Genomic DNA, 26,353 nt, shown 5'->3' with positions numbered 1-26,353 from the left:
GCTGCTCCATTTTCTCTGTCCTCATACTGTGGCTAAGCAGCTGTTGCTTCAGATTTATGTAAGATTCTGCTTACATAAAGATTTGCAAAACCAAGCCAATGGATGGGTGTAGTGGTCTTAACACACTGTTTGTTGTCCATCTGTATTAAAGAATAGTACTTATACTTCACATTATGCAAAAGTGCTACTTCTGCTTATAAATTGCAGGGTTGGACAGTTTGTTCCAGTCACCCACCACTCTCTGTGTGAAGTCATTCTTGTTTCTAGTGCTAAATTCCGCCCAAAGGTACTAGTTCTATGTTGGTCCAGAAGTGTTTCAGTACTGTATGTGTCAGGAAGTAAAGTGCTTTCCTTATGTCTTCAGACAGGCAGTACTGGTTTAGTGAAGAACATTTGGCTCATCTGGCTTTTTTGATAGACTACAGCTAAGACAATCTAAAATGTTATCCAACAATTAATTTTAAAAAAGCCTGATTGCAAAACCAGTAAAAAAAAAGCCTTTTCTTTTCACTCTGAAGAGGTTGCACAACATTTGTGTTAACCTCTACCTGTTACCAAGGGGTGATATGTAGGGTAGGGATGTAGGGTAGCCATATCACCCTGCAACTCACAACTGGCAACCCACTGAAGCTAAGCAGGTCTGAGCCTGGTCAGTACCTGGATGGGAGACCTCCTGGGAAAAACTAACGATGCTGCTGGAAGAGATGTTAGTGGGGCCAGCAGGGGGTGCTCACCCCGTGGTCCATGTGGGTCCTAATTCCCCAGTATAGTGATGGGGACACTAAACTGTAAACAGGTGCTGTCCTTCGGATGAGATGTAAAACTGAGGTCCTGTTTTACTGTAATCTGTAATCCCAGTGCGCTTTTCGAAAAAAGAGTAGGGGTGTAACCCTGGTATCCTGGCCCATACCAATCATGGCCTCCTAATAATCCCCCTCTATGAATTGGCTTCATTACTCTGCTCTCCTCCCCACTGAGAGCTGATGTGTGGTGAGAGTACTGGAGCACCATGGCTGCTGTTGTGTCATCCAGGTGGGGCTGCACACTGGTGGTGATGGAGACCCCATTAACTGTAAAGTGCTTGGAGTGGAGTTTCCAGGAAAGCGCTGTATAAGTGGAAGGAATTATTATTATTACCTGAAATGATACCACATTTCATGAAATGTGGGAAACAGTAAAGCAGTAAAGCATTTCCCGTCGTGATACATTATTAATCTAAATGACTGAGGTCGATTTAATGTGTTTATCTTAGTCGTGGGTTTCTGCAGGAAACACTGAGAGGGGCTGTACGATCGTCAAGACGCCACAGCAGTGGTACTGACGCGCAAAAGGCCAGGTCAAAATTCAACCGCTCTATAAACTTGGTTGTCATGTGTTTCTCTTTCTATATACATTTAGTAATGGGACATACTGAATATAGGTAATATTAACGTCGATACGTTATGCATTAAAATATCATAATATTGTGGCGCCCTCGCCTGGCGTTGCGGCCGAGGAGGGGCAGGACGGGAGGAGGAGCCACAGGGGGACTGAGGGCTACCGGCCAGCGCGGGTTGACCATCTGGTGCGGTTTCACATTGCTGTGGGCTGTTGGGTTCTCATAGAAATAGTTATCCCCGGTTTACACCCTTTCATACCCGTACTCACTTAAACGCCCTATCACATGTCCCTGTACCCCAAGTAACCCTAGTTATGCTCTAGTTATAATTATATTTTCCGCTGATTTTGCTCCTGTGCCAGCAGCAAAATAAAGAGCAGTTTCCCTGCTTAAAAGAGCCTGAATTCTTGTCTGTATCCTCACCGACTGTCTCGCTACAAAATAATTCAATTCGGTTCTTAAAGGTTTGTAGACTTGAATTTTGAAATACTCAGAGGATTCTCTAACAGTAAGCACAATTCTGTCGCCATCTTCACACAATCGAATGACTGTGCTGGTAATTGAGCAGAAAATAAAAAAATAAATAAAATAAATCCTAGAGCGCTCTCAGAAAGCACCACACGTCCAGGCGGACGTGAGGTAAATACAGTTCAGCCCAGCTGAGGAGATTCTCAGAGAAACCTCCTTCGAAATACCCCATCACGCGATACGTCAGGCACAAACAAGCTAGCAAAAGGGAATCACCTGAAAAATAAAAAACAAGTTTTTATCGAAATGACGAGCGATTTGCTCGGACCTGAAGGGAAGTAACCGCCTCGGGAAAAGAGTTTTAGAAATTCCAACACTTAGCTGTCAGAGATAAAGGGTGAGGTAACGAGAAGCATGATTCGGCTGTCTTAATGATCAGGAAAAAACAATACTCGGTAAAAAAAAAACAGACCTAAAAAGTCTGCAATTAAATTTCAGCTTGTTAATGAACGCCAGTAAAAGAGAGACTGATTCGTCCTGGCTGTGACGAACCGCCGGGGTACAATATTTTTTTTAAACATATTTTTTTTAGCCTCGCACCTCATGGTTAATGCTGAGCCGGGGTCCCCCAACACCTGGCATGGTGCCCCTTCGAGCCAGAGGCGCGTCCACAGCCATGGTCCCCCACCTTTCACCCAGAGCGCCGGGCACAGGAGACCGACCTGCCTGGCAGCGGCAGTGCTGTCTGGGGCTGTTGCGCTCTGCTTGTTTAACTCGCCTCCCCTGCGGGAATCCGTTTGTGGAACTGGGCGTATCCCTAAGATGGGGCTCTCTCTGGATGGGTTGAAGAGAGCGGTCCGGTTTCAAATGCCGGCACGGGACGTCCTGCGAGGGTGTAAGAAGGAGAAACGGCGAAAACGTGAGACGTGTCGGATTTGTGTTCTTAGCTGGGGCGTAGGGTTGGGATTGTTGTGGCACCTGTGTTTTTTTTTTCCGTTATAGCTTGGTTTAGTATCGAGTAGTAAGTAAGCTTGCGGAAGACTCTTCTATGCTTTGCCACTCCTTTCTCGGGAGACAGGTTTAGCGGGTAATTGGGCTGTAGAACAGTGTGGTTAGTTATCCTACACGTAGTTGTGTGTATTTCCGTCCGTTAAGCACTGGCCCATGTGTACTAGACTGAGCCACACCCCAGATGGGGTCCACTTCTCGCACTGACTGCACAGCACTCTGGGGTCCCCCAGAGCGGCTTCTGCCCCCTCCCCACCATTCCTGGTCGGGGTTCACAAGGGCAGCTGAAGCACGAAACACTTGCGCTTTCACGTCGATATGTTACTGGACACGCAATCGAATGACTGTGCTGGGAAATGGGCTGAAAGTAAAACGAATAAATCTTACAGGATTCCCAGAAAGTGCCACATGGCGAGCACAATTCTGCTCAGCTGACCGGACACCCCGTGAAAATTCCCACACAATACCAGATTAGACCAGCGACTGAAAAATACTAGTGTCAGAAGTATTGTGAACTTCATCTGAAACATGAAAAAAGACAGAACAGAAGGGTTCAAAACAACAAAAAGAGGCCATTCAGCTCTGAGTCATCTGGTCTATGCATGGTACTTAGTAGCTCAGTGATCCAGGATATCATCTTGTTCCACACTCCCACAACTCTTTGCGTAATGAAGTGCCCGCTATGCTCAGTTTTAAGTGCACTTCCATGCAGCTTCCGCTTGTGACCTCTGGTTCCTATTTCCCTGTTGATTCTGAAGAAATCCGCAGGGTTGAGTTGGCCAGGGCCTTGTCAATGAAGAGACCTGGGCATCCTGATGTAACTGCTTGCACATTCTCTGTGAGCCCCTCAGACTCGCGGGCTTCAGGGGTCTCTGTTGCCCTTACTTGCCGAGAGCTCTCCTGGTGTTCATTACGGTCCTGACGTTCATATTATTATTGTATGTTGTATATTAATATTGAATGTTCTTGCTATTGAATCAGCGAGCAGCTAAGCAGATCTTTTATCAAACCAGCTGTCAGTGTTATACCAATTTACGACAAAAATTATACCAGCACTCGGGGCTGCAGAACGGCGCAAAAAGGCAGAGAAAAAAGAAAACCGGCGTAAAAGAACTGAGGTTGCGAACGCACAGTAACTCAGCTAATACCAGAGCCCTAAATAAAGCAGGTATATAATGGAAATAAAACTAATAAAGAAGTAATTAAATACACTTAATGGGCCGCCCACGGTGAAAGTCTGACCGAGGGTGTTCTAACAGCCCCGGGAGACGCGCTGTCCTGCGTGTGTCTGCGGGACCGATCGCCGGCGGAGTCTCAAGCGCCTCAGACTGCAGTTCATATTCCAAAACCATTCAGTTTTCCCGTTACAGGTTGGGCCCAAATCTATTTTTTCTCAGCGGAGAGCTTTTTCACCCTGCTCTCTGCCAGGTGTCCTGCCTCTTGGTTATGTGGATTATCAGACCGCTGGTTCCTTCCAATAATGTGCAAATAAACGGAAATTCATTTGTAGGGTTTTTTCTTTGCATGATGTGCATTTTGTCCCACGCTCAGTAAGCAGTGAGTGGCTATGCTGACTCCACTAGAACAATGTTAAGGAGTGAAAATAATGTTTGAAAACAGTCCTGCACCAGCTACTCTCGGGAGTATGTGCAATCGAATCGCTCTCTGCTAATCAGGTACAATCTCCCTGTTCTGCGTCTCCAGACTGAGTAGCTTGTTCCAGACATCCACAGCCTTTTGTGTAACGACGCATCTCCTGCTCTCGGTTTTAAATGCACTTTCACTTGGTTTTGACAGAAATAAGATAGCGACCTTGAGCACAGAACTGGCGGGGTTCTGTTCGCTGCATTGCTCCCGGAAACAAGCCTGGAGCAGAATAATTCCAAATCTCAACGATGAAAGCGTCAAAAGGGTTTAACCAGGCTCAGTGCCACTTAATGTGACTATTAACCGAACCTTTCCGTCTTGAATGAAGCCCGTTTTTACTGCAGTCCAGCTCAGTTATTCTCTCGAACAGCGGCGAGTTGTGACAAGCCCGAAAGGTACAGTACTTGGCGGGTGTGAGGAGAAACACAGACTCCCAATCTTCTCTCCTGCCTGCGAGTCCGCCATTAGTCTGTTTACAGTCGTTTTACAGCGGTCAGTTGTATACATTTAAAGGAACAAGTAATGGGTTTATTCCCTGCTGGTAAGAAGAAGAAAGAGAACACAGCGTTTCGGCCGTGGAGCCTTCTTCAGGTGTGAGAGAGACAGGGCAGTAGGCAAAGGTAAAGGTTTAAATCTAAGGTAAAGGTAAAGGTTTAAATGATGTCCTCCTGGGATGGCGGTCAAGACGACCAAGTCACAGGGTGAAAAAATAAAAAAACTCCATCATAACTAATTCACAGCTTGTTACACAAAAGAAAGTGGAACTGTCTCTGCATCACCACTATCGCCCCATCCTCTTCCTCTATTGAAAGGGGGTCTCTGGTCTCCTGTTCTCTTCTCTCCCAGAGGAGGGCTGAATCAGTCCTGCCTCCGACAGTCAGTGTCACACTGCGAAGAGACCCTGGGACAGCGGGCACAGGACGATGCAGACACCGTCTCTCCTGATTCTGCTCTCTCTTGCTGGTGAGTACACGGACAGTCTTCCTCGGGTATTTAATTTCCTTGCTGTGCTCCCCTGCCGGACCCCCGGCGGTCTGTCGGACTATCCGTCGACATCACGCAGGAATAGGTTAAGATCAACCGTTTTGTTATTATCTGCGTATGGAAAACGTTAGTTTAACCGGCGAGTTGTACAAAAACTCTACAAAGAACAGGATCGCTGGTTTCCTGACCCGGGTTCGTCATAGACAAGTCCAACAGGACGGCTCTGAGTGTGTTCGTCGCAGAAAAGCTCAGTCAGGTTTAACATCTTGCAATTCAAAAGTTCCGAAAAACGATGGTTCTTTCATGGTATTATAATTTTGTTTCGTTTTATTGATTTTTACTGTATTAAAGTAGGATTCTGCATTTTTAAAATCATTGTTTTCAGTCCAGTCTATGTGTGTTCGCCCGTTTGCAAGAACAAAAAACAACATTTTCTTTTTCAGTAGAACAAAATAAACTAAAACAACTAAACCTAATGATCACAAAGAGTCTCGCAAACTTCACGGGTGAAGAAAACAAGAATCCTCATGTTATGACAGAAATGTCAATCAAGACAAATTAAAAGTAAATCAATCTGAATCACTGATGGTTAATTATGATGGTTTTTATGATCAGTATTATGTCAGTAATTATGATTCAGTATCTACAGTATATGATGGAGGAACATTGTTCTTCAAGGTAATAACAGACAAGACGGAAATTCCTGTGTTTAGTATAGGTATATAATATTAGTTAATGTATTATGTACATCGCTGCCGATTATAATACAGCTTTGACAGACTGTATCAGTCGGATTCCCCATTTTCACGGAATTATTTGGGGTTTTACTCTTGAAACAAAATCACAACGCACTGCAGAAACTGTGTAACAATTTTGCACATAGCGTGAGTAATAATGAGGTAACAGTTTACAACATATTTTCTGGAAAACGCATTTTTAAATAAAAAAAGTCATCGTTCAACCTTACAGGTCTGAAACCTTTACAGGTTAATTCACTCTCAGACTCGACAGTTTCGCGCTTCGTCTGGCGCCAACAAGCTATAACACGCCTTTCCAACTGGCTGCGTCGCGTGACGAGCGTGTTGGGAAGTTTAATACATCTGTTCCAAAAAACGCAGAACAGTGATTTTCAGTTTAGGGTTTCCATAGGGAAGTTTCTGACTCAAAAACACAATTGCAGAAGTTCAAAGGAGCTAGATGTTTTAAACAAGACAAAATAAATTAATACAATTAAAAAAACAAAACATGTAGAAGCGATGTTCAGAGAGGAAGGAAATATGTTTATGCGATCAAATAAAAATTCACCGCAGGTCTGGTCTTGCCTTAGAGGCAACATCACTTTCCGGATCAGTCTGTTGTAATTGATAGTGGTTCTGCTAGATTAACTCGTTTTTTAGTCCGCCAAGGCGCAGTGTTGTGTGAAATATTGCGGTGTTTAAAATTATGGATTGTAACTCAAATTCTGTTGTCACAGATTTAATAATAATAATAATAATAATAATAATAATAATAATAATAATAATAATAATAATAATCGGACTCTTACTGGGAGTACAGCTAGAGATAATACTTGGGAATATATTTGATTTCATAACGTGTTGAAAATGGTTTTAGAAAGCACGTTTCCTGCTGGGGCTCCAAATGCCTCTCTAACCTGCACCCTAGCCCAGCGGGAGAAAAGGAACTGAGTCTCTTTAGCGAGGATACAGATCTGGACTGTCGTGATTAAAGACAAGCAGGGTCAATAATCGCCTCACCGGAGTGAACGAGCTCAGAGCGGCCGAGCGACTGTGGTCCCTGTGGGTCTGGTCTCTGTCTGAGCTGCTGCTCTGTGGGGTCCAGCCCCCTGGACGAGCGGTGACCGTCACTGGGCTGGGGACTAAAGAATCGGTTCGGTACAGAAGCCCTCAGACCCAGCAACACCGTGACCCGCAGTAGGCGACACTGCGAGAGCCAGACAGTGTGTCTCCACAGTGCAGGGAGAGCGAGGCGAATGAGCGGTTGTTGTGTAAGAGATGAATTAAATTACACGACATCTGCCACTTGGTCATGTGGAAAATTTGTAATTAATTTGGGGGCATCTGGAATATAGACTCAGAAGAATCCGAGAACAGTTCATAATGACTCTGTGGAAAACCCGATAATCCCAGAGTAATCTCTTCAGATAACGCCTGGAATATATAAAGTTACACTTCCTGTGTGAATAAGTCAGTGTTCCTCTTTGGAGCCACTGCATAACCTCCCAGTTCCCCATCATATCAGTGTAATCACTTCTGCTTCTGCACATACAGTAAGCCGGTGTTGATACAGAACCATGCTGTAACTGTGCAAAAGTGTCCTGGATGGCACCGCTGTTGTTTGTGAGTGACCGCAGGCCTGGGCAGCAGGTGCCCACAAGTCTGGGCAGTCGGCCGAAGGGACTGGACCAGCGGTGTGACCAGCCTGTTCGGGGCGGTATGTGACCAGATGCTCACACACCCCATCCCCCAGGGGTGCGCTGGTGAGCTCCAGCAGAAGCCACCGGCCTCTGAGGGTCAGGGCGCAGCTGGGTTTCTGGGGTCTCTGCCGGTCCCCCATCCTGAGCCAACTGGATCCCTTCACTGGGGGGCTGCTCTGCCACCCCCTGGGTCAACAGGCCCCTGTGATCTGGGGCAACCCTGGGTTCCTGTGAGCAGACTGGCTCGGTGCTCTGGTGCAGAGGGATGTTCTCCTCCTCAGAATTCCCAGTTCTGCCCGGGATTGTACCTTTTTCAAGGGATTTTAACGCATCTCGCTGGACTATCATTTCCTGGGGCTGGAGTTTTGCACCCCCCTGCTACACAAAGCTGCACAAAGCCTTCTGCTGCCCCTGGGGTGATTTCTCACCTCTCCGGGCAGTCCTGGCTTCCAGGAGAAGTCTGACCGGCCAGCAACACAGCGGCCGGGAACTGGGTCACTGTAGGAGAGCAGCAGAAGACCATCAGGGTGCAAGGAGGTCAGGCAGCAGATCTCTGCCCTCGTTCGGGCGCAGGAACGCTTCTCGAAGTCGCGTGTGGGCACCTGCGTGTCTGTGTGGCTGAGGCCAGCGCTCAGGGTGGAAACTGCACCCCCAGACCACGGCGGGGGTGGGGGGATGTACAGTCTGCAAGAGGGAGTGGGAGGTTAGTAGGGCAAGGGGTTCGTGAGTGTGGTTTTGTCGCCTCGCTCATTTCTCGTACGCCCGTTCTCGCTGGAGAGCGCGGCGACCGCGGGGGACAGGAAGAGGTCGAGGGGCGGGCGGGAGGCCCAGGCGGACCTGCCGAAAGTGAGACTGGCCGGCTGTCGCCGCACACGGGGGAGAGATTCTCAAGGGGCTCTGGGCCGAGGTGTTATTTCCATTAGCGTCAATGTTACAAACCACTTTGTGACCTGTGTGAAAATCCCACATGAAACATTCAGACACAGAATGTTGCAGGTGCATGCACCCCCTTGCAATGAGGTCCCATGAGGTCATATTACTAATGATGCACGCAGCATTTATTACAGTGAATATTTTTAATCAAAACCGGAATGCTCCATCCAGATATTTTTTATGGAGTTTTTAATGAAATTTCAGGAGGAATGAAGGCAGCCAAGCTCATTCGACACAGCTGCTGCAATTCTCACTAATCCTGATGTAAGCAACTGGTCTCTATATATATATCAAACGTCACCCTCTCCTCTTCCTCGTTCGTTTTCTGCATCCCTCCTCCACCCCCTCTCCACCTTTGCAGCTTCCAATCTATTATGCTGTCAAACCAGAAAGTGAGACACTATGTTAAGCACTTGCAATAAATGGCCTATAGAAAAGCACTAAAATTGTTCTACCTTCAAAAAGCTGGAGTTCCTAAGAATAAAGAGTCTCTGTTGGCCCCAGATTGATTAATTACTAAAGACCAAATGATACAGAGAGGCTGAATGACTGTTCTTATTTTCTTAGTTCTCTTACCTCTATCTCTGTTAAACATTCACCTGATCGTTATATTCTTTTCTGCCAATGCAAATGACGGAAATCTCCTCTTGCATGTGGTTCTGTCTTGTACCCTGTGTTTCTTGGCCAGGAATAAACAGGGTCTGATAAGGGGTGAGTTTTATTATTAGACTGCACTGACCTGCTAGTCAGAAAGAACTTTCATTGTCCATGCAACAACAGGGTGCAGAATATTTGCATTTAACATTATCCTTTCAAATATTTCTCTGCATAGTCAAAATACGCCGACCGCACAGCTGTGCTCCTTTGTGTAAATGAGTTTCCATTTGGAAGAAAATGAAAAGCACTGTAGACCGATGGAGCAAGGCAGGGCATACCCTGAAAAGTCCACTGCAGGGCACACTCAGATACAAACACGCACAGATTCACACCAGCAGCCAAGCAAAGCATGAAAGCACATCTTTGTGCAGTGGGAGAAAACCGGAGCACCTAGTTGTCTGGTTTTAACCTTTGCCATGCCAGCAGTGGATAAACGTGACAAAAATATTAGTTGGAAACCTATTATGGGGAAACCTACCCAAACAAGGGGAGAGCATACAAAAACCACCTACTGTAGATAGTACCTGGAGGAAACCAGCTGTCGTCATAAAACACGCAAATCCTGACTTTTGCCTCTCTACAACATACTTTCTGTTTTTGGACATGTGGAGTACAGTAAGTCCAGTCAATGGATCAGTTCTTGTGAGGGCAGCACTGTGAGTGCAACACAAGACTGGGGCAGGTTCAGACTGACAGAGAAGATCCAGACTGGTTGTGGAAGTTGTCTCAGTTCACTACAAGCCCTGACAAGAGAGGCTCTGAACACACCCACAACTCTGAACCCCAGGAATGCCAACAACTCAGCAAGGGAATGTCTATTCATTGGAGCTCGGTAATGCCAGTCCTGACGAATGGAGAGATCACAGTACCCCACCTACACAACACACACAGCACATAGACACAGATTACACAAAACACACAAGACAGACCCAGGCTACATAACACACACAGCTACTACCTCATCTGAACAACACACACAAGACGCAGACCCAAACTACACAACACAAACAAGACAGAGACCTCAGACCACACAACACACACACAACACAGATCCCAGACTACATTTTAGTATACGTAGATACAGAGCTCTTGTTAGATTGTGGGTTTGTTGTACCATTACAGAATGACTTCAGAAAATGTAATTGTGCACCTTCAAACCTACAAGCCTGCCTTACAAGCATTAACAGTTTTAATCAAGCAATTAGACCAGCTATGTAACTGATAGCTCTGGTGGAACAAAGCCGAAGACAACCTGGGACCCTGTTATAAAACTTTTATCACGAGTCCATCACTTTGCTTTTAGATCATGTGCTAGAGACTTTGTTTCTAATAAAATCACAACTACATCTAATAGCAGAGTATAAAGGGATGCAGTTAATGGTCATGAAATTGCCCTCCTGTAATTAGAGAATAACATTTCACTTTCCCAGAATAAACACGTTTCAGCTGAGAGACTCTTGCGTCATTATGACCAGGACAAAGACAATTCAGGGGTCTCAAGTCTCTTAACCCGTGATTAAAATTAAAATGGGATAAAAGAATATTCACAGTCTCGGCTTACACAATGTAAAGTAAGAACTTAAGACAGGTCTCAAAAGGAGAGGAGACCATTCATCCAGCTTAGCCTGTTTGGTAGTTAGTAGTTATTTGATCTGAGGATCTTTGTCAGTTATTTTTTTAAAGGAAGCAAGTTATCGGTTTCAACATCATGGCTGAACAACGTGTTCCACACTTTTCTACTTCTACTTTTTTCCTCTCTTTCATGTTTCACTGTTGACACTGAAGACGTCCACTGGGTTGACTTTGTCTTTGAGGAATATGAACATCTCGGTCAATGTTCAAAGCCCCTTGTTTAATTTGAGCAAGCGAAATATTGCAAAACGGAACAGATTAGTTCTGCATACAAATAAAAGTTTCTGCTCTGATTCCTAAGCTCTTTCAAAGGATTCAAACTGTATGGTGGACTTCCGAAGGCACACAAAGGTTTTGTTATATCAGAGCTTGTTTGATTAAACATTAGCCTGGTTATCTATCCCTGCAAGCTGACTTTAACCATTTTTACGTTTCGTGCTCATGGTGTAAATTGAAGAAAAAGTAGAAGTAGAGCAAAGTGTTCACTTGAATTGAGAAGTGATCTTCATACATAAATACTAAAGATACAGACCCACTCATCTACATTTTGCTTTAGAGGGAAAATGATTCAGTTTGATAAGTTCAGTGATTGGCTAGTATTTCAATGGGGAACAGCTTCTAACTTGGCAGGGCTAAGCAGGTGTGTGTCTGGTCAGGTGTAAGCTGGGCTGTGTCTTATTGAGCAGGTGTGAGCAGGGCTGTGTCTGATGGGCAGTTATGAGCAGGACCGAGTTTGGGCTGGGGTGAGCAGGGGTGTGTCTGATTGCGCAGGGGTAAGCAGAGGTGTAAGTGTGAGCAGGGGTGTATGTGATTGAGGAGGTGTAAGCAGGGATGTGTGAGATTGGGCTGGGGTGAGCAGGGGTATGTGAGACTGGGGAGGTGTGAGCAGTGTAAGCGGGGGGCCTTTCTGAACCCGTCCTGATCTGCCTCAGTGTTTTAGATTCTGAAGTAGTTAAATGTGCAACAGTCATCACTGCTCCGGGCTCCTGAAGGAACCCAGGAGTGTCAGGAGCAGTTCAGGAGCAGCTCCTTCAGGAGCCCGGAGCAGTGATGTCACTATCCCTCTCATCTAACTCTGCTGAGAATCTGATCCAGAAACCACATCTAATGGCCTGAGAGCTTCCAGAGAAACTTCCCGAATGAGGAAAACAGTTCAGTTTCACCGACAAACAAAAGCTATGGATCTTTTCATAGACAAAATAGCGGTTCCATGGTGTAATGGTTAGCACTCTGGACTCTGAATCCAGCCATCTGAGCCCAAATCTTGGTGGAACCTGAGCAGTGTGTCTTTCTTCTGCAATTTCCCTCATGGGATCAATAAAGTATCTATCTATTTAAAAACTCCTTTAAACAACACAACAGAACCACATGGGGCCCAGATCAAGATGATCATCTATATCCAGAGTTTGTTCAAGTTCTGGGAAAGCACATTCTCATCTCTAGCTGTACTCTCTTCTAGTACCATGGGTTTCCAGTCGTGTCTCAGAGCTGAAATGTTTCCCTCGGTGGTGTCTTTCGCACGCTGATCCTCAGGGCAAAACTGTCTCTGCAACTTGATCCCCTTGTTCTAAGACTTTCTCACACTTCTCAGCAACTGGCGTTATTGAAGAGGAAGAATATGGTAAACAGCTTGTTTCTATTCTCCAGCTTGGATTTGTATTTTACTCCGCATAGCACGTCTGTTTTCCCCTGCAAAGATTGAATCCACATGTGAAACTGTATGAGATTCAGAAGCTGTGAGAAATGGATGAATATTAGACACCGTGGTGACCCTCGTACACACTAACTCTTTCCAGAGGAGAGAGACTCAGGGAGCCGAAACACAGGAGAGGAATAAAGAATGCAGAAGAAACTCAATCCTGTGATTTTTTATTTTTGACGTCATCTGTAATCAGAGCAGTCTTTTATAGAAACTTCCTCGTTGCTCAATGACAGTAAAGAGCTCATTGAAAACGGAGTAAAAGTCTAAAAGGATTTGATCTCAGACCACTGATTCATGAGACTCATGGGATAGGAGGCAGAAGGAGGAAGGAATGACCTGAGGGGGAAGTTCTCTCAGTTAAACTTTAACTATAGTGGCAGAAGGGAAGGTGCTGTTGGCTGGGAACCAGTTGGGCAATAACAGCTTGAAAAGGGCAGATCCATTAAAAAAACGCTCCAAGCAAACAACAGCTCTGTGGCGATGGCTATATCCAAATGGGATCTCAATAAACTGCACTGATTTGAAGGATAATTGCCAGTAATATCCTGCCAACACATCGATTTTCTTACAGTACATGAAACATGTGGTCTCTCATGTTGGTTCAGTGTCTTGTGGCCATAATTATGCTCCCTGCTGGTGATATTTATCTGTGCTGTTCACTCTGTGAACCCTTAACAATGTGTAAATTAATGCATTAGCCAGATCTACCTGTGTCGTTGCCTTCATTGACATCAGTGCCAAAAAGCATGCCTGCTGTGGGGTCACTGATGTCGACTGTCTTTCTCACAACAAAGCACACTGAGGAAAAGGAAAAGATGTTGCTGTTTTACAGCCCACAGTACTGATGGAGCAATCCACATGTAGGTCATTCCCACTGTTTGCAACAAGATGTATGTCTCCTTGTGTGTAAAACTATAATTATTATTGTTACATTGCAAATACGTTAATTAATAATGATGAAACAAATTTAAAACTGTTAAAAAGGCAGCCAGCAGCTACGTAGGATCCATGTTTAATCCATCAATGCATTTGATTTATTTTTTTATTGTGAGGCAGGCTAGACCCACTGTGCCCATGTGTCACAGACACACACTGTAATAAGCATCTGTTCATGGTCAGAGTAAGCAGTGACAATGGGCACCATCCATGAACTGTTACTGATACTCTAGCAATGAGCAGAAAATATTAGGGTTCAGTGTCCCCTGTGCTTTACAGATATGGACTTTATTGCTGTTTGACTTAATAATCCTGTTACTGCAGTAGGAAGACATTCTGTGTCTTGAACAGAGGAGACTGAATCAGTTTGTTCATCTCAGTTTGAACCACCGAGAGGAACCTCAGACCACTCTTCCATGTGCAGCTATTTCCAAACACATGCCTTGATCGCTCTTCTCTTTTCCAAAGATGTCATGGTGTCTTCCCCATCAGTGGAATTAATAATAATTCCTTGGATTTATACAAATTTAAGTTCAACTTTATTCAAGTGCTTTTAACTTCAAAGAGCCCCAAAGCGCTTTGCACTTCCTTCCTTCCAGAAGTGCAGACCTGCCTGGGAGACACACAGCAGCCCCACTGCACACAGATCAGGGCAGCAGAGAGAAACTGCTGCACCAGGGGATTGTGGGTGATCTGGGGTACTAGACTTCACCCAGTGAGGTGACACACAGCAGCCCCACTGCACACAGATCACAACAGGAGATGGAGACTACAGCACCAGGAGAATGGTGGGTGATCTGGGGTACTGGACTTCACCCAGTGAAATGACACACAGCAGTGGTTAACTCTACTATTTTTACAAATAGCCATTTGATCTTAATGAGCAGCACCTCCTAGAGCCCAGTACCTCCTGTCAGTGAACATAGGAGCTGTGGATGTTTGAGTTTCATCTAGATCACTGGGCTCTGAAGGCTCTGTCACTTTGGACACATCCGAACTGCAGGAGACTGTAGTACTGTGGACAGTTGACGGAGAATTGCACTGATGTACCGTTGGACCTGTTGTTATTCCAGATGTTCTCGTGTGTGGAGATCAGACAGTGAGAGGGAATGTTGGAGGCTCTGTCACTCTGAGAATTCACATTACGGACATCGAGAGAGCCTACAGAGTGGAGTGGAATTTTGGTAATGAGACTCACAGTGAACGGATAGCAGAGCTGAGCAAGTTGGAAAGTAAAACTGATTTCCTGGAGAAATTCAGAGGTCGACTTCAGCTGGACAGAGTGACCAGCTCGCTGACCATCACTGGCCTGGACGTCAATGACTCTGGACTGTATCAGGTTCAAGTTGTCAGAGGAGATAAATTTCAGTCAAGGTTTATTCTAACTGTCTATGGTGAGTACACATCTCTTTTAAGTGTTTCTTGCTCTGTACAGTTAGAATGCTACGGTATATCCTGGGTGTGTGCAGTACTGAGGGGCTCTCATCTGGTCCTGTCAGCCTAGACAGACTGCTCAACTGTATAAAGCAGATTATTAGTTAAAAAGAAGATTGAAAGATGACCACAACTGAACAGGGTGACCATCTCTCTATTCTGTCCCAAAGTCTAGGACAGTGGTTCTCAAACTGTGGTACACGTACCGGCAGTGGTACGTTGAGTGCCTTCAGGTGGTATGCCAAATGACCCTGGAACTGTGTGGTGTGCGCTGAAAAATCGGGACGGGTTTTCATATTTTGTATTTTAATACGTGTCGAATATGCAGCCTACGTACTACGATACAGTGCGCGCTAATACTTCAGTGGACACAAGAGATACTCTGTAATTCTATACCACTCTATAGGAATGCGTGCTACGGACGCAAGTGACCAATTGTATTTAAAAAAAAGCTACTGTATCTCCAGCAAAGGAGAAAGGATTTTGGAACAATGCCAACGTTGTAACCACAGGAATGCATAGAAATGCGTGCTACGAACGCAGGTCATCTTGTGAGCACACGAAAGCGGGATAACAGAAAACTATTTCAGAACTGTTCTAATTTGAGAAAAATACACAGAGCGTCTCTGTTTCGCTCCCATGCGCATGAAATAAAAACTTTAAATAAATACGGAAATAAAAACGGAAACGCGGAAAAATGCAGGCTTGCGGATTGCTAAAGCAGGTAAGCTACACTATTTTTGAAGAACCTTGTTTACCGTTGGCAAAAGAGCTCACACGTATTATGTGTAGAGAAAAAGCTGCTAAACAGCTCGACCTGCTGCCCCCCTCCCCCTGAAAGACACAGTCATTCATAGAATTATTGAAATGAAGGGTTAAATCAAAAATACAATCATAGAGCGCGTTAAGATGAGCAGATGTTTTTCACTGCAATTAGATGAGTCTGTAGTCGATTTGGTCAATTTGCTCTTTTACGTTAGATACGAGTTTGAGGGTACGTCCCGTGAGGACTTTCTGTTCTGTAAACCGCTACCAACAGGAACTACAGGAGAGCACGTATTTCAGCTTCTGAATGAATTTATTGGAGAGAATGGCCTCGACTGGATAAAATGCGTCTGAGTTTGTACAGACGGTGCTAGAGCAATGACAAGCCGACATAACGGTGTAGCTGCACGAATTAGAGAGGTTGCTCCAGAAATGAATGTACGCATTACAACATCCACCGCGAGACCTTTGCCGTCAAGAATATGCCTGACGATTTAATTTCTGTTAGACTCTGTTGTGAATTGTATCAAGGCTCGAAAAATTAATTCACCTATGCTTTGCTCAACTAAACAGGCTCACCCCTCTCACTGAAATGGTGCTTTTTTTTTAGTTGTTGTTATTTTTTTTCTGTAAAACACTTTGAGAAGCCACCTTTAAAGGCGCTATATCAAATAAAGTTTATTATTATAATATTTATTATATGTATGTGTGAGTGTATGTGCACGCGCGCTCATGTTGGTCATTGAGAATTTCTGGGGTTCCTATGAGATGATGACTTGTAGGTGGTACTTGGATGCTTTGGTTGGATTAGGGGTGGTACTTGGTCCAAAAAGTTTGAGAACCACTGGTCTAGGACATCACACTTGTTCAGCAATGTTCAACATTTAAAACAATGTTTTTCAGTAAGAATGTACTATTATAGTCACCTCAAAGAGACAACATTTATTCCAATAATTATTTATATAATATAAGTGGTAATAAATTAATAGATGGCAAAATACATCTTCCAGTGTTTCCTCATCACAGTGCTCAGTGTAAGACTGGTTCCTGCTATGAGATCAGCACTGGTCTCTGGCCTACACTATTTCATTAGGAAAACAGTACATTATTCAACACAATTATAGTACTGTACATTGTCAAATACAATTAAACTAATGCAGACATGAGATACGGCAGTACTTATTGTCTCAGAGAATAAAAAAATATACAAAAGCATAAGTAAATAAAACCCATTTATTTTTTGGTTTTCTTTTTTTACTAGCAATGCTGAACTGATGGGTGTCTCTGTCACAGGTCCAGTGTCAAAGCCTGAGGTCAGAAAGACCCCAGCAGGAAGAGCCCTGGTCAGACAGAACTGCTCCCTGCTGTGCTCGGTGCAGAATGGCAAAGAGGTGACCCTGTCCTGGTACAGAGAGGGGGAGGAGAAGCCCCTGTCCAACACCAGCTCCCCCGATCTCAACAGCACCCTGACTCTCCCTCTGGAGACAGATGGACAATACAATAATACCTACAGCTGCGTGGCCTCTAACCCTGTCAGTGTCCAGTCAACCAGAGTCAAGCCTGAGACTTACTGCCCTGGTAACGTTATAGAAAGCTACTATTCAAACATTTTTAAGACAGTCTTGAGTTGGGGTAGTTTGTCGCTTTGGTGAATGGGTCAAAGGAAGAATTAGACAGATGGACAGAGATTTGTAACCTGTTAGCTCTCAAAAGTCAGAAATATGTCCCTGGTGTTTGGAATATAGAGGCAGAGATTGATATGTGGAATACGAATACAGGATGAAAGTCTATGACTGGAATCAGAAACCCAAGATTAGATTGCAGACCTGGGATTAGATTAGACTGCAGCCTGTGAGCTAAGGTTAGGATCCCGGTATGGGGCTGTATTAGAGTATTGGACCAGAGCTGCAGGGTCAGTACTGTATTACCAGAGTGAAGGTGGCTCACCAAGGTTTACTGTTTTACAGGCTCTGACGCAGAAGCGAGATTCAGAAACAGAGCTTGGGTTCTGGTGTCTTGTGCTCTCCTGCTCTGCCTAACCCTAATGACAGCTCTCTTCATTCTTATGTGCAAGAAAAGGAGAGACGAGCGGCAGAGTGAAGGTAAGAAAGTTACAAGCATGTCAATGAGCTTAACAGTGAGAGACAGAGCACCGTCTGTGGTGATACTGTGGTGACTGTAGAGCACAAGAGCTTCACACCAGGAGCACAGACTGGAACACAGTGACCCTCAGCTTCAACCACAACAGAACGATGATACAAGAGTATAGTGCTGTGTAGACAACTACAGTGAAAAGTGTAGAACTGTGTAGGTTTTGTGTAGCAGTTGTCAGACCGTTGTTGCTGTGTGAGTAAGAGGTACACTAGACTGGTCCTTTGGTCAGACTGTACTGTAATCGGTGCAATGAAAATGGTTTTTGGTTTGAGTTTTTGGAAGGGAGTTCTTAAATATAATCAGAGATCACATTGTCTGCTAAATATACTACACACCAGTGTTTAGAGAATACAGATCCTTAGCCACAGAGCCACTGCGCCGCCCCAGAGCACCAGGCTTTAGTGAGAGATCTCACAGCTGCAGGTGCTCTGAGGGTATTTAAACCCTGCTCAGTCTCTCCTCGGCGAGCCGGCATTGACGTTCATCGCCACACTGCTGAGCCACCTTATGACGTCCCAGCGGAGCCCTGCTTGTTCCTGGTTGATACTGCTCTTGGGCTCTGTCAGGCTGTGCTGTCCGGGGGCTGAGTGTGGACTGGAGTTCGGGACCCTGCTGTGGACCCGGACCTCAGCTGCACCTTGAGGTTGAACACCCCTGCTGGGAGTTTCCTGCCCGGCTTCAGTGCCAGACTCCTCTGCCCCTCACCGCGGCCTGGAATGATGCAGAGCTCCGGCTCCTGGCGTCTCCCCCTGCCCGGCCCTCCTTCATTGATTACCAGTCCCTCAGCCCACCTGCATCCGGCATCCTGGGCGATCCCGGCGGAATTTCCTTCACCCAGAGGCGGCCCTGACTCGTGAAGCTCATGGGTTTCCTGGACAGTCTATGTGCCAGCCTGTCTCGTGCCCGGGTGCTGTGAGCTGGCCATTCCCCCTGCACTGTAGGGCCCCTGCTCTTGGGTCCATTACATCATGCGGGGTCAGCCCCGGTGACCTGGGGGCGCTGCCTGGTTGTAACAAACACATCACACAACACACACCATACGTTACAACATTTGCAAAACAAGGTCTCACAGGCCTAAGCTCTACAGTCCCAGAAACCCAGACTGCTAGGTCTGTAACCTGAAATCCTATATAACACCTAAACAGACCAATAAGAGGAACACTCGGTGTCCCATTCTAACAGAGTCCAACCCAGTGCCAAATCTATAATCCTGAGTGTCCCAGAGTGATAGGGACTCAGTATAACAATTCTACAAATGTATCACCAAATTCAAGACCAGAACAAGGTCCACTCACCTGGTATTTTTGTTTCCTTGCGTAATTCTCTCTCTCTTCATCTCTTTTCTCTGACCTTTCTCTTTCCTGTGTCTTTATATGATGTCTTCCTGTCTGCTAAATGTTCTTCTTCAGTTTTGAGTAACTAGAGTAGAAGGTTTCTTTTGATCCTCTGTCTCTTGCAGCTCACCCACAGCTGGGTAAATAGCTCACTTTCCACCTAGTTTCTACCTATAGTTCTTTTTTACTTTTATGACCCCTCGTAACAATATTATCACAACTATTCTGACAAAAGCATCTTTTAGTGCCTTATTTCTTACCTGAAGGCCAGTGTCTCCTATAGAGATTATGAAAATGAAGTGCTGACTGCCACTGTGACTCAAATCAGTTCAGTGAGCTTTATTGGCATAACTGATCAATCAACACAACATTTACAATACAAACGCATCATAGGATATTTATGTAAAAAATACATCACATAAAACTTTATTGAGGGATGAATCTCTGTCTGTTCCTCAGGCTGGGACAGGAGATCACACACTGTATTTTTATTATTGAGAGACAGGCTCACTGTCTGTTCCTCAGGCTGGGACAGGAGATCACACACTGTATTATTTTTATTAAGAGACGGGTTCTCTTATTGTTCCTCAGGTTGTGACATACAGCACTGCGGCTCAGTTGAGTTTCCTCCATCTGGTAGGACTGGAAGTTGTTATGATTCTGGTAGGTATGAGAATTCTGGAATTATATATTTCTTTTATTTTAGGGAAGAATGATTAATTAATCCCAAAGGATTTTGCACAGTTGAACTGGCAGCAGAAAGTGCATCTCTGTCTCTGCATCTCCCCGCTGGCAGAGGGAGCACAGCCTGTCCTCTTTGGGCAGCCAGATCTACCTGTGGCGCCCAGTTTCTATGGCCAAATTATGATCACTGAGCCTGTAATTTGTCAGGATCTGTTTCTCTTTGCTGTCATTCACCTTGGTCAGATACACAGCTATGTGTCCTGTCTATTTGCATATGTCTCGATTGACTCTGTCTCTCCCTGTATTTTAAAGGTCACTCTTTCCCTGGTGTTGAGAGCTCTTGCTCTTTGTCTGACAGTGACGTTCAGTATGTTAATGTTCAAGTCGGGCAGAAACCGTCAGAAGCCCAGCAGGTCAGTGCCGTTCTGTTTCCTCACCTCTTACTGTGCTTTACAGAATCCCAGTTCTGTGTTTTCTGCAGACAACAGGAAGCCGGTGTTCCTGCAGATCATTGACCCAGGAGAGAGGGGGAGCAGGTACAGGCAGGGTTACAGCCTCCTTCTAAAGAGAAGCACAGAAATACTCCATAGTCTAAATGGCAACCGGACAACTTCCAATCATACTTCTTATCCTCCTATCCTGCTGCATTTACAAAATAATCTAATTGCACTTAGGTTGTTCTTTCTCTTTGGAGTGTGGTGACCCTTTGCACCTGAAGCTCTGTATAAATCCACTTTATGTATAAAATGGAAGCAGTCACCCCAGTTACAGCACATCCAATAATAACTACTTTCAATTACTGTGAAACTTTCACTTTGCTCCCTCGGTTTGTAACGAGAGCTCGTTGACCTCCTGTCACTCACTTTGTTGTGTGATATTTCTCAAGCCTCTTTGCTGTATCAAGTAAAGATCTGCGCACTGTGATAAATATATTTGCGCTTATAGAGGTTGTGAACTTAGTAAAAGGTTTTTGATTACACACAATAGGCTTCTGCATTACAGGCGGTCTGAAGATCACGAACTGATAACAGCACAGAACAGCCAGGCGCACTTCTCAGAACTCTTGTTAAATTTAATTGCAGTAATCAGACACAAAGCAGAGTTGGGTGCAAAACAAAGGTTTCCTATTTGGCTAAACAATATGCACACACAAAAACACAGTATCAAACATGTACAGTGCACAACACCCTGAATGTCTTATAGTATAACAGGGAATGTGCTACCCCAGTACTGGACCAATAAATTGTTTAAATTATTATATCTACCTGGGTGCTGGACTGAGGTTTCCCACTCAGTCCCACTCCAGGGGTCTTCACAAGCTGTGTCCCACTCCAGGACACTAGATGACAGACTGCAGACTTCCAGGAGAACTTACACACACAATTTCAGCAACAACCAGCACATGGTCAGCTATTTATAAGTCAGAGAAGTCCCGTGATTCTTTGTTCCACTTTCCATAATCAAGTCAAGGGAGGGAAGTCTAGCTTCTCACTTAAGATAAGAGCCTGAACAATTGCTTCATGACAACATCAGAAATGCAGACCAGAGGATACAAGTGGAAACTGTGTGAAAGTGCTTTTACAGCTGAGGTCAGGAGGTACATCTTTACACAAAGGGTAGTGGGAGTATGGAACAAGCTGTGCGGTCATCTTGTGGGAGCCGATCAAGGAGAACTTCTTTAGCACACACCACACAAAGAGTGGTGGGAGTCTGGAACAAACTAGCCAGTTATGTTGTTGAAGCTGGTATGCTGGCTTCTTTCAGGAAACAGCTGGATGAGATCTTTGTATCAATTAACTGCCAAGGAGGCTTAATATGCCAGATGGCCTCCTTTGGCTTGCAAACATTCATCTTCCATCAGCTGGAGAGAGAGAGGGTGTTTATACAGCTGTGGTTCACGCTACTCAGAACCGATATGACATTTATCACCTGTTAACTGGCTATTTTTATACTCCTTTAGTACACCTGCCATTTCCCTTTCATCATCTAGAACTATTGTTGTTCATTTGACTTAATCCTCGATGGGTTTTGTTTGCTGAAAGAACTTATTTGTTTTAGCCTCCAGTGTGCTTATTCCTTTCAGTTTCTCTCTTGGCCTTTCTAATATCCTTTATTACCCGTGCTTATAATTCATTGTCCTGGGTCCTGTTATTTTTCAGCTATTTTAAAAAGCACTCTCTTCTCCTTTCCATTGAACCATTTGGAATATGGATTTTCTAGTTTTTAATTTGTTAACTCTTGGGATAAACCGTCTCTGCGCTTCATGCACTCATTTTCCACTGCTTTTAATCTCTCCTGCCATTTTATGTCTCTTAATCTGTGTCTCATTCTTACAGAATCTGCTTTGCGGAGGTTGTAGAATTTTTCTGTGACGCAACCTGTATAGTTACAAAACACATTACAAATCACACAGTATAGCAGGGTCCTGAACCATCTGGTTTAGATGCCAGAACTCCAACCACTGCTCTACACTACTGCTATTGGTCTTCCCAATTGTGGTTTAGATGGGACAAGATGGGCCTTTTTATTTCCATTTCCAAGTCAGAGGAAAGGATCTGCAGCTGGAGTCCTGGCTTGAAACAGCACCCTCTGTCACTCTTATACAGGCAAACACCTCTGAGACAAACATGCAGCTCCGTATCGCTTAGGGCACCCCACCAGCACAATGCGCTTATCCGTGGTCATGCTGTGAACCACCAGGAGAAGCTGCTGCCCACATCAGAGCCACAAACCTTATTTCAAGAACATGACAATGGCTACAAACAAAGAGGGCCTTTTGTGCTTAGTAGTTAACTGATGCAATGATCTCATCCAGCTCTTTCTTGAAAGAATCCAGGGCATCTGCTTTCACAACACGGCTGGTAGCTGGTTCCACTCTCCCACCACCCTTTGTGTAAATAAGTGATGAGGAAGATCGAGGAGGCAGCTGCGTCAGCAAGCGTAGGCTGCAAAGACACAAGTAAAGGATTATTCCACGTTGAAAAGTGTTTCTTTTCTTCTCTTTTCAGCATGGAATAAACCTTTACTTGTTCAAGGGCTGAGGAACTTCAGTATAATTAATATTACAAAGCTGTATGATTAGTTATTGAACTGACTAGGTGTTAATTTGGAGCAGGTGACTTGAGCAGGCATCTAAATGGGTTCTTAGTGAATTAGCTTTTAGTGAGGGGCTGCAGTCACCAGTTCAAGACAGAAATGAGTCACAATTTATTCTGAATCATTTATTGCAGAAATACTGCAAATCTTGGAGAAACATGTCCTCAGATCCAGTTTTCCCTCATGGAATGAATCTCCCTTCACCTCACAGGAACTCCAGGCCAGGTTTTCCTCCACACGTCCCCTTCTCAAATGACAGGGCACTCTGTGGGAGGCAGGGAAATGCACTGCTGGGATATTTTCCATATTCTTCCCATGACCTCAACAGAAAAACAAGAGCATTTCAGTTTCATTTTGTGCTAGAACGTCTAAATTTGGCTTCACATGATGATCCTGAGCGATGTTCTCTGCTGCCTCCCCCTCTGGTGAGATCACAGGATGCTTGGGTAGTGGCTCTGGTCCTTCCTTCAGACTAAATAATCTGCACGCAACTTCAGCTACGGTACATGTCTCGGCAGCTTGTTTCACTCTCTCACCATCCTTCTGTGGAAAGAAGTCCCTCCTGTATTCATTCCTGATGCCACTTTCCCTCCACCTCTCTTTTCCAGCTTGTCTAATTTCTCCTGCAGCTGGTGATTTCAAAGCAATCGAGTTTGGGTCCAAGCCAAACACATCTCTTTGTGCAGCAACTTAGAAATGATTGGAAATGATGTCTGAAAGGCAAATAGAGGGAATTCCAAGGAAAGCACAGTGGTCTGAGAGCAAAATTCCTGACATCTTGGGAAATCTGTCTGCGTCTCCAACTGAACCCAGACACTGACAACCATACTGTACACAGCACCACTTTTCCCTACAGGAAGAGACGAAGTTGATTCTTCAGCCCCAGGCTATGGACCTCTGGACAAGAGGCATTTTTTTAAATCACAGGCTTTTTCAGGACTTGCGGTCTAACACTGGTGTTTAATCAAACATCAGATTTAAATTCCCCTCCTTCTGTTTTTATCCCAACAGGATTCCCCAGAACGGCAACAGCAGAGGAACACAGGCTGTCAGGATCGGACAGTGTATGCGGAAATCACACATCCCAGCGGTTCTGTAACATGAGCAGAAGAAGAGATCTGGCACAGCCTGGGGAAAGAGGAATGGTCTTCATGCTGAGGGCATGCACAGAATTCACAACAGTGTCATTGGTTTTTTGAGCTTTAACTTTGGGGATTTTCTAGTCCCCAAAAGCTAATGATTGCATATCATTGGGTTAATTTCACAGGGACATGGTCAATGATTTCACCAAATCACACAGACCACAGATTCAACTCACGAATCTCATGTGGAAATTGTGGTTCTTTTCTCTTTGTTTTTAAAGAGGCCACCCCTAAAGTTACCTTGCCTCCTTTAAGGTAACTTAAAGGAGGTTTGTTCTTCAATCCAGAATGGTCAGGAATGATCTGAAGCCCTGGTACCATGCAGGTCAAAATAGCTGAATTCAGTGGACCAGCAGTTCTGACACATGAGGTCACACGGGCAGTGGTCACAGGAGTAATATCAGGCACCTGCGTCCTCACAAGCTCGTCGTCTGCATGTATGCACTTCAAACATCAGATGCAAATAAACAAGTCGTACATAAAATATCAAATGGAGGAGAATTCCACACCAAACAGTCAAAAGAAAAAAATTCAATTGTGGAGCCTGTTCAAAAGGGAGGGAGAGAGACGACAATTGCAGGGATATAAATCTGTAAAGAGAGAGGGAAGGCTATCGAGGATATAAATCAGTGAGGAGCCAGAGGAGTGTAGCAGGGATATAAATCTGTGAGAGAGAAAGTGGAGGGTAACAGGGATATAAAACACAGGAGAACAGAGGACAGAGCAGGTGAGAAATTGTCCAAAGGAGGGAGATCTGAGAGGTGGAAGAAATAGTTGGTAGGATCTGAATGATTTCTTTGAAGACTGAAGTACACAAACATGGCTTTATGCTGCGCCATTACATCCCAGCAGTGCCGAGACTGTAGATCCCAGTAAAGGACGGGGTTTATGAGTGAAGAGGGTAGTAGCACAAAATCGTGCCTCAGTCCATGACAGGGCCCACACACACTCAGTGTACACCTTATAGAAATTCCATTTAATGTTAGGAAAGGAATATTGGTGTCTTATATAAACAATATTGATGTCTTATATATTTTGTAGAAACAAAAAGTATATTTTGTATTATGAAACATTATTGTTTATCAAATGAATGTTAGTATCTAAAGATGACAGTCTGGTTCATATTCAAGAAGATTTAAGTCATTTGCTGTTATTCTGTTTTTTGAGTTTGTACACAACGTTCATGGAGCTGAAAATATGAAATACAATAATGGGATTGATGCTATGTTCCAACAGGGCTAGGTTTAAAAAACTAGGTTTAAAAACATATTCAAAGAGGATTTGTACATATCCTGTTACAACACGCCCAAGGATTCTATAAAAAAAGGCAGGTTGCAGGTCCAGGCCAATATACACACAAACACACAGCTGTGAGGGTCGGACACTCTAGTGCCTTTCATTTACAGTGCAGAAAACTCAAAACACCAGAATAAAAGAACCAACACAAGAGCCCATGGTCCTCTTTGAGCTACTAACTAAACTCCATCTTGAAGTCACTGCCCCACTGGAGCAATTACACTCCACATTAACAAATCTCAATAACAGTCTCCCAGACTCATCTCAAAACAAAAGTCTCTCTCTCTGTGACTCTTCACCTTGTTGCTAAAAACAAGTTTTGGTCAGCCCCTCAGAGGCTACTCATACTTCTGAGCTCTCGAAACAAAGCTTCAAATCTTTCTTAGCCCCACAACCCTCCAATTCCACTAACGGACCCTAGACACATTTTCTTCCTGATTTTTAAACAGTCACCTGACCAACCAACTTCCTGGAGCTGGTCATGTGACAGAGCAGCTCCTCCCCCAAAAGGAGTCTGGGGAATGTGGTCTCTACCAGGCCTGTGCTCTCACAGATCGTTTTCAGTAATAAGAGGCATAATTTATTTACGCCAATCAGCACTGTAGACTGTATTGTATTTGTGTATGCGTTTTCTATTTGTATTTTTATAAAATACATTTTTATGAA

The 26,353-nt window shown here is 44.5% G+C and overlaps 1 protein-coding gene and 2 long non-coding RNA genes across 8 annotated transcripts in view; 1 reads left to right on the top strand and 2 right to left on the bottom strand.

Annotated features, from left to right (window-relative positions):
• Positions 1-2,769, bottom strand: part of LOC148656341 (uncharacterized) — a 6,776-nt gene extending 4,007 nt beyond the window's left edge. Inside the window, exon 1 of the long non-coding RNA XR_015940804.1 lies at positions 2,447-2,769. This is a non-coding gene — a long non-coding RNA (uncharacterized LOC148656341). The remainder of the gene's footprint in view (positions 1-2,446) is intronic.
• LOC148656339 (CD48 antigen-like) lies at positions 2,698-26,353 on the top strand. Of its 6 annotated transcripts, none has more exons than XM_088642550.1 (8): positions 2,698-2,765; positions 5,348-5,464; positions 14,856-15,176; positions 17,275-17,559; positions 17,949-18,083; positions 20,061-20,132; positions 20,466-20,566; positions 24,261-26,353. In XM_088642550.1, the coding sequence occupies exons 2-8, from the start codon at positions 5,425-5,427 to the stop codon at positions 24,351-24,353; spliced, it is 1,047 nt and encodes a 348-aa protein (XP_088498676.1). In that variant the 5' UTR covers positions 2,698-2,765; positions 5,348-5,424; the 3' UTR covers positions 24,354-26,353. The 6 variants fall into 6 exon arrangements, with proteins under 6 accessions (XP_088498676.1, XP_088498678.1, XP_088498679.1 ...); XM_088642552.1 differs by lacking the exon at positions 2,698-2,765 and adding an exon at positions 2,825-4,022; XM_088642553.1 differs by lacking the exon at positions 2,698-2,765 and adding an exon at positions 4,075-4,530.
• LOC148656340 (uncharacterized) lies at positions 17,201-21,553 on the bottom strand. The gene is made up of 3 exons (XR_015940805.1): positions 21,419-21,553; positions 20,591-20,714; positions 17,201-19,138 (listed from the first exon to the last, which is right to left on the bottom strand). It is a non-coding gene; the product is annotated as an uncharacterized LOC148656340 (long non-coding RNA).

Source organism: Lepisosteus platostomus, chromosome 8, assembly GCF_059453375.1.
Source record: "Lepisosteus platostomus isolate fLepPlt1 chromosome 8, fLepPlt1.hap1, whole genome shotgun sequence".
NCBI classification, from domain to species: domain Eukaryota; kingdom Metazoa; phylum Chordata; class Actinopteri; order Semionotiformes; family Lepisosteidae; genus Lepisosteus; species Lepisosteus platostomus.
Note: the sequence above shows the minus strand (reverse complement) of the source record. Positions and strands in the feature narration are given on the sequence as shown.

Excerpts from the sequence above, each read along its gene's own strand:
- LOC148656339 (XM_088642550.1), top strand. The coding sequence starts at position 5,425 with ATGCAGACACCGTCTCTCCTGATTCTGCTCTCTCTTGCTG. Across the intron at positions 15,177-17,274 it reads GTTTATTCTAACTGTCTATG|GTCCAGTGTCAAAGCCTGAG; the intron begins GTGAGTACACAT and ends TCTCTGTCACAG. Across the intron at positions 20,133-20,465 it reads TGGAAGTTGTTATGATTCTG|GTCACTCTTTCCCTGGTGTT; the intron begins GTAGGTATGAGA and ends TGTATTTTAAAG.